This window comes from Lactuca serriola, chromosome 9, assembly GCF_051521515.1.
Source record: "Lactuca serriola cultivar US96UC23 chromosome 9, Lser_US96UC23_V15, whole genome shotgun sequence".
NCBI lineage: Eukaryota > Viridiplantae > Streptophyta > Magnoliopsida > Asterales > Asteraceae > Lactuca > Lactuca serriola.
In genome coordinates, this window is record NC_136416.1 from 91,604,556 (window position 1) to 91,612,857 (window position 8,302).

The window sequence follows — 8,302 nt, forward strand, 5'->3', positions numbered from 1 at the left end:
AGTATAATCATATTTACTGAGCTTTAGTAAACTATGACGAATAGTCTTATCAATCTTTTGTGGTGGACTTAATCAGCGCACAAGACTATGTACTCGATCCCTTAGTCCATTACTTGACTCACACTTCCATGTGAATAAGTAATTAGTCTTAATTTTCCAATACTTGAAAGTTCTCATTCATCATGCTATACAACTTGCATGATTCCAAGTTCCGGTCCAATTGAAACTTGGGTGATGAGAATCTTTCCTTATTTGGTAAATCTAGACATTACCACAAATGAAAGAATCAATTTCATATTTCCACTCTTGCTCTTAATGGAATCATATAAGCAACAATTTTTCCTCAAATGCCATTGTAAGGATATTTTTAAAATAAATAAAATCAAAAATTTTCTTTTATTTTAAAACTTTGCGGAAAAACTTATCCTTACAATCCATATGAAAACTTGTTGTTATCTATTCCTAAGCAATATCTCATAACTCCTAAGAAGTAGCTTCAAGAATCCGATCTTCAAACTACGCGATAGAAATCCATCTACGCGATCAGATTTAGCATATTCTTTCTTTAAGTTTCTTTTACTTTTCTTTGATTCTTAAAACATCACCACGTGACCCAGTCACATCATGCATCAAGAATCTCAGAATAGAAACTTAACAGAGTTAGACAGTGGACTTTACCTGAAGTAGAGTCAAACTTATTGACTTTAACATCCTTAGGTAAATTTTGGCAGCTTCGCAACCAATGCCCCTTTCTTTGGCAATACAAACATATGGACCCTTTGATAATGGTACACGGGACTATCACGGACTTAGCTTTTTCTCTTTACCATTTGGTCAACCGAGTTGACTATAGCCGATCCCTTTTCACTAGGAAGAGAGAGCTTTACTAGATATCCAATGTCATCATTGTCAATGTCCATAAAGATTTAGGAAGTTGATCTTAGCAAATAGATAAGATCATTAAGGGTCTTGTCATAGTCTGTTTCATAGGTGTCCCAAAGGAACTCACTATGTGACTTAGAAAGTGATTGAACCACCAACTTTCTCAAGACTTTGACACCCAACTCTCCTGGCTTGTCAATATGTGAGTACATCTCCAAGATGTGTCCACACCTAGACCTTGCCTTGCCAATAGGGCTTGAGTGACCTTAAACTTTTTTTTAAGAACATGTGGGTTAGGGAGAATAGTTGGAGGAGGTGAAAGAAGTATGATTTCCAAGGAACATCATCTTCATTTAGGAAACCTTGTTTCAAGAGATTTGGGAAGATCATAGGTGTCTAAACCAGACATCTTTTGGGAGATATTCAAGATAGTTGATTTTAAGTCCTTAATATGACACCCAATATGAAATATTAAGGCTAGGACCCAACAAACTATTTTATAACTTAGAAGAGGTATGCCGTAATCCAAGCTATAAAATATTTGAAGGTAGGTGAATGACGATTCACCAATTTCCACCAAGATAAACGAAATGTATTATTAGGTTTTAATTGGTTTTGAAACTCCTAGATCTTTGAGATTCATTGAACTGTTCAAAGGCATGTTTCAATCTCGAGTGTGCCCTTCAAGTTTTGTGACTGGGATGCCGAGGATCACAAAACAAGGTGTGAAGTAACCATGCAAATTACTTGGTACCCTTAAGTGTTTACCCCTTAATCGATGTGCCGGTTAACCACACACGCTCCACCGATACTATGATAAACATTAAGTTACCCTTTGCCTACCTTGTTAAATACGAGTTAGTGTGCCGGTTAACCACACACGCTCCACTAACCGACTTAAACAAAGTGCAAAGTGTAATTTCATGGATTAGCACCTTATTCACATTTTCCTAAGTAACTAAGATTGGGTATTATTAAGAGTTTAGTTACTTAGTATTATCATTAATACTTTTAATGAAGGGAGAATTCTAGTCCTGTCAAACCCGTTCGGCTAACGACCCTCCACCAGTCAAGCAAGCGGTGGGTGAGAGTGGACACCCATTAAGTTGCCATTTTATAGGCAACAAACTTATACCCACCTTATAGACTGGCTTCGTGAATGAGGCGTACTAGCGGTAAGACTGACTTTACTCTTATACATATATATATTATTAACTTATAATATTATAAAGTATAAGGGTTGAATTTTAACTTTTAAAATTCTAAGGGCTAACTTGGAATTAAAGTATTCATAAGGAAAACTTTTCAAATTCCAAAACTTGAGGGCAAGTTTTGAAACTATTCAAAACTAATTAATTCCATAACTTATGTGTTTAAAGTAGTTTTAATCCAAAAACTCTTCAAGTTCCATAACTTGAGGACAAGTTATGGAAGACTTTAAACTAATAAAAGAACTAACTTTTTCTTTATTTTATAACTTATGGATTTAATTATGGTTACATATTTTTCTTTTAATGAAGTGACTCTTGAACTTCCATAACTTGAGGACAAGTTATGGAGTCATAAAAAATTATTCAATGACACAAGACTCTTCATTTTGTAACCATTGCCAACTTTTATGAATTTTATGAGTCTTTAATGTGACTCTTCATGTAACTTGAGGACAAGTTACACAAACACATTTTATACTCAACTCTTAGATTAAAATGGATTGAAAACAACTATTTCAATTAACTTTTCTATTAATCTAAGCAACTCATAAGTACAAGATAATTCAAATCAAACTTTTTCATGTAATTAGTCTAAACCTTAAACTAATACAAAACATGAATCTATTAACAATTATCTTTGAAAATGGATTAGCATGAACATTACCACATCAAAAAACTAGTTTATAAGTTCAAAACAACTTAGGGTAATGTTCCTAGTCCATTTCTAGCCAAAAAACTCGAAAATATGATGTCTGGGGGTCCAACTCGTCGAGTGCATGAACCAACTCGGCGAGTTGGATCGAATTGACCACATTTTAGTCATGGACTCGCCGAGTCTCCTGATGGACTTGCCGAGTCTGATGATCAGACAGCAACAAATTCGTTTTTTCAGCTTCTATTGCAGGTATAACAAGAAAAAAAAACCAGGCTCTGATACCACTATTGGGTTTTGAGCATTCTAACACTCCTAAGTGTACATGCAACCCTAAATACGTTGGATCTATGTTTTCTCTATTATACATGCAAGTAAGAACTTCCAAGGTATTATCCTAATCTAGCATACAAAATAATAACTATAGCAAGATAGAATACATACCTCTTTGGTGTAGAAAGTCTTCATGAAGCTTGAGTGCCAAGTGCCCCAAGTGTGACACCTCAAATGGTTCACACAACACCAAATACACATGGATTAACTTGAGAGAATTCTACACTTCATGAAAATCGGCTAGCCCTTTCTTACTCTCTCTAGTGGCTGATTTTTCCCAAGAATGTGATCTTTATATAGTGTTACAATTAGGGTAAACTCTTAATTGTCATGGCTTTCCATTTCCTTGGATCCATGGGTTCAAATACACCATGGAGCATCCATGAACCATCCTATGGGTTTTAGCCCAACTTGATTATCCATGGAGCATTAGCCCACTATACAAGTATGGATGATTTACACAATCAACCCATATATTTAATTAGTCTTCTTTTGATCACTTAATTAATCCTAGATTAATTCTTGATCAATACTAATTAAATAATCTCATTATTCTTATTATTAATATACTAGAACTTATAATATATTAATAACCATAAGTGTCTTATTTCTCTCATTTAGTCTATCCAAGTGCATGATGCCATGCAACCCAAATGGACCATGCCGGGTCGGGTCAAGTCTTACCAATTATAGTTATGGACTTAGACATTAATCCAACAGAGAGGTGCTTGAGCTGCAGGAAAATCAAGGTCGGGTATCAGCGACCTCACGACAAGATGCATCCGTTGGAGATTCTCGTATGGAAATAGGAGTAGATTACCATGGATTTCATCACAAAGTTTCCTCGGAAAGCACACGGAGTTGATACAACAAGTTTGGAGTAGACTCTGGACAACTCAGAGTCGGCAGAGGAGCTATGCCGACTGACACCAATCAGATCTAGAGTTCAAGGTGGGGGACATGGTTCTCCTGAAGGTATAGCCTTGGAAATGAGTCATCCGATTCAGGAAGAGGGGAAAGCTGGGCCCCAGGTACATCGATCCTTTCAGGGGTTTAGCCCAGGTGGGCCGGGTTATCTATCTCTTAGATCTTCCAGATGAGCTCAGTCAGATCCATAGCACGTTCCATGTCTCTCAGCTGCGGAAGTGTTTAGTGGATGATTCTGTACTGGTTCTATTCGAGGATATTCAGTTGGATGACCGCCTGAATTATATTGAAAGACCAATGGCGATTCTTGACCGGAAGATGAAAACCTTGAAGAACAAGGTTGTTGAGTTGGTGAAAGTCCAATAGCAACATCGCTAGGGTTTTGAATGGACATAGGAGCCAGAGGCTGCGATGAAGGAGCACTACCCAGAGTTATTTGGAGTAGCGGACTTCGAGGATGAAGTTTGATTCAAGTGGGGGAGAATTATAACACCCGAGTTGGTAAGTTTCATATTTAACCCTTTTATCTAAAAACTTTGCATTGTGGTCCTTAAGCTAGTATGCAGGGCGTACTAGGTGGTACGCTTAGCGTACTAGCCTGATGTTGTGATTGTAGATCTAATCTACGTACGTTGGGCATACGTGGAGTACGCATGGCGTACGTAAGTAAGAGTGAAAACCTAATTTTTATGGTTTTCACCCTATTTAAACCTTATGATAGCCTCATTTGGTCATGTTTAGCCAGCCTCCACCTTCCTTTGTCCAGAAATTGAAACCCTAGTGTGTTTTTGTGAGTTTTGAGCCTTAAAGAGTGTTTTTGGTGGTTTGTGAAGGAGAAGAAGAAGAGGAGCATTTGGAGAAGTGTCTTGAGCTTGAAGATCCTAGGTAAACCCATTATTTGCAAGCTTTTGAGGTAAAAAGCTCACATCTTGATGATACATGATGCTAGATCTAGTTATGTTGTTATTTTATGCTTTTTAAGTCCTTGGAGTGATTGATGAGCATTTTAACTTACTCCAGAAGTATTGGTGTTAGATCTAGGCTTCTTTTGGTCCCTTTGTTCATAAAAATTAAAGCTTTATGGTGTATCTTGAATTATACATGTGTTAATATCTTCATTAAGCTCTTAGTAAGCTCTTGGTCCCCATTAAGCCATGCATGTGTGTAAAGTTGCCAACTTTATGTGGTAAGTGGTATTATAGATCTAGATCTGAGAGGATGTTGATATGTTATATTGATATGAGTATGCAGTAGTGATCTTTAGATCTTCATGTTTGTCTGATGACCGGTTATATATTTATATGTTGTTGGATATATGTTAGATGTTATATATATGTCGACATAGTATGGTTGGGTTGAGGTAGTACTACTTTGTGTGGTAACCAACAAACTCGGGAGCACGCCAGGCATAAGCTGTAGGCCTAAAGGGCAAGCCAGACTTATGTTGTGGGCTCCGGAGCAAGCCAGAAATGAGTTATGGGCCTGAAAGGCAAGTTAGACTCATACTGTGTGCTCAGGGATAATCCAGTATGTTAGTTGTGGACCTGATATATGTTGTGTGTGTTGGTACTTTGGGAGAACTCACTAAGTTTTGTCTTACAATTTCAGTTTATTGTTTCACGGACTTCAGATGGTCGTGGCAAGACGAAGACTTGATCGTGCACATGCTTCGGTTTTATTTTATTTGAATTTTAGGATACTCTGATTACTGAAATTAAGTTTTGAAACAATGGTTTTGTAAACATTTATAGTTTTTGGTTGTTTTTGAAAAGTTAAAATTTATTGAGATTTTTATAATGTTATACGCGTCCAATTGATGAAAAGGGAGGGGAAAAGATGAAATCTATGGGGAAGAAGAAGTATCACCATTCTTTTGGCAGATTCATGGGAGGCGATCATTTCACCGGAGGGCTCACCGATGGTGACAAGATGGTATTAGAGGAGAGAAAGAAAAATTAACTCGTAGATCATGTTCCTGAACTTCATTCGGGAAAAATGCCACATAGATCAAGTATCTGATTTTAATTTAAAACAAAAAAATGCCACATAATCAAGTTTAACCAGGGTAAATTTCAAATATATCCTTAATTAATAGGTAAAATGTAATTTTAATGATTTAAAAAAAAAAGACTTTGATGACTAAATAGGACAATTATCATAATTTTACTGTGGAGTGGGTAGAGTAAAACAAATATGGTCCATATTCAGCAACTCCGGTGATATGCTTGTAACAAATTGGAAGGACCAAAGGAGTGAAATTAGTCATCTCCGTCGAAGATATCGACTGCAATATTGCAAAACCAATCGGATAACATGACGACGGCGGCAGCGGCGGAGAGCAGTTCTAAAACTAGAAATTCCAGATGGTCTCTCGCCGGCATGACTGCTCTCGTCACCGGCGGCACACGTGGGATCGGCTACGCTGTGGTGGAGGAACTGGCGGAGTTAGGGGCGGCAGTACACACCTGCTCTCGCAACGAGGCTGAGCTCAACCACCGCTTACAAGAATGGTCTTCCAAGGGCTTCACCGTCACCGGATCCGTCTGCGACGCAACTTCTCGTCCTCAACGCGAACAGCTTCTAGAAAAAGTCTCCTCTATCTTCAATGGAAAGCTCAACATCCTAGTAAGTTCTTCTGATTTCATTTCACCGATAAATTGAGGAATTCTTCCATACATCAAGTTTCATCTTATTTTGCAGGAATTCCTAATGTTTTGGAACGAACACATTCATTCTTGTGTTACTAATTGAATACCCACAATTGATTATACAAACTTCCAAAACTGTAGATAAACAATGTTGGGACTAACATAATGAAAGCTACTCTAGAGTATACTGCAGAAGATTATTCCCTGATCATGGCTACAAATCTGGAATCTTGTTACCATATCTCTCAACTTTCACATCCTCTATTAAAAGCTTCTGGATTCGGAAGCATTGTGTTCATTTCCTCCATTGCAGGTTCTGTTCATTTTAATTACACATCTATCTATGGACCCACTAAAGGTAATATGGTTTTCTTTTTACTAATTGGATTTGGTGTTACAAGAAATTTTAAGCTTCCATTTTCTGTCCATAGCTGCTATGAATCAACTTGCAAAGAATTTAGCTTGTGAATGGGCTAAAGATAATATTCGGAGTAATAGTGTAGCTCCAGGGTGCACTAGAACCCCACTTGTTGAACCTGTAAGGCTGTAATATACTTCAATTCTACCTTTCTTTGTGTTTGTTCTATTTATCCTATTGAATGTATAGATTTTAATAAACCAATAAACAAATTTTGTGTAGTTGCTAAGTAATGAGGAGTTTTTGGGTGCAATGGTATCGGAAACACCTTTGAAACGCATTGCTGAAGCGATTGATGTGTCATCAATGGTGGCGTTCCTTTGTTTACCTGCTGCCTCTTACATCACTGGCCAAACAATTGCTGTTGATGGAGGATTTTCTGTTAATGGTTTCCCATGACTTCCAAAATGTTCAAGGATTTGGCTTTTGATTGGTGATGATTGAGAAATGGATGGTGTAGAAATCGTCATGATGCTTGTTTATTAAGTTGATAATTAATGAAGGAATTTTTTATTTTAAAACTCATTATCTTCTGTCAGATTTTAACAAGTTATCGAATGTTGAGTATCAATTAGAATTAAATTACAACGGCAGTTAATCTCCAAACACCATACACCCATTTTTTGGTATATACAACAGTGTATGCAACATTTTAAAGCATAAATTATAAATTATCATGTGTCTACCGAAATGAACTGCGAAAATAGTGCCTTTGGTTAATTAGTCATTTGGTGTGTAGGTCCAAAAAGAGATCTATAGATCGGTTTGTTAAAGTACCTCTTTATAATTTTGAAAATAATAATTATATTCCCATTTTAAAATTTTAATAATAATACTAACAATAACATTAAAAGTTAAAATTACAATAATAATAGTAATAATAATAATAATAGTAAGAAGTATTATTATTATTATTACTATTATAATTACATAAATAATCTTTATAGTTTGTAAAAAAAATACTAGTATTTTCAGTACAGAATAATATTTTGTCGAAAAGTAGAGATTTTAATAGAAAATAATCTTTTGCCCGAATTTCGTCTTTTGAGTATGGCTTTGTTCTTTTGACAAATGTAAAATAGGTAATTGACTTAGTATGATAATATAGTTTTCATTTCATAAAAATGTAGTCATTGATGTTTTTTTCTTTTTGTTCAAATTTGATCATTTAATTTGTTTTTTGTACATATTCAGTTTTTGTAACCGATTAGTACGGGTTAAATCGGAAAAA

General features: G+C 36.1%; 1 protein-coding gene across 1 annotated transcript; it reads left to right on the plus strand.

Annotated features, from left to right (window-relative positions):
- Positions 1-6,192: 6,192 nt before the first annotated feature.
- LOC145072166 (tropinone reductase homolog At5g06060-like) lies at positions 6,193-7,596 on the plus strand. Its single transcript, XM_079018550.1, has 4 exons — positions 6,193-6,630; positions 6,795-7,011; positions 7,085-7,191; positions 7,294-7,596. Exons 1-4 carry the CDS (start codon positions 6,319-6,321, stop codon positions 7,468-7,470), a joined length of 813 nt encoding a protein of 270 aa, XP_078874676.1. The 5' UTR covers positions 6,193-6,318; the 3' UTR covers positions 7,471-7,596.
- The last annotated feature ends 706 nt before the right edge of the window (positions 7,597-8,302 follow it).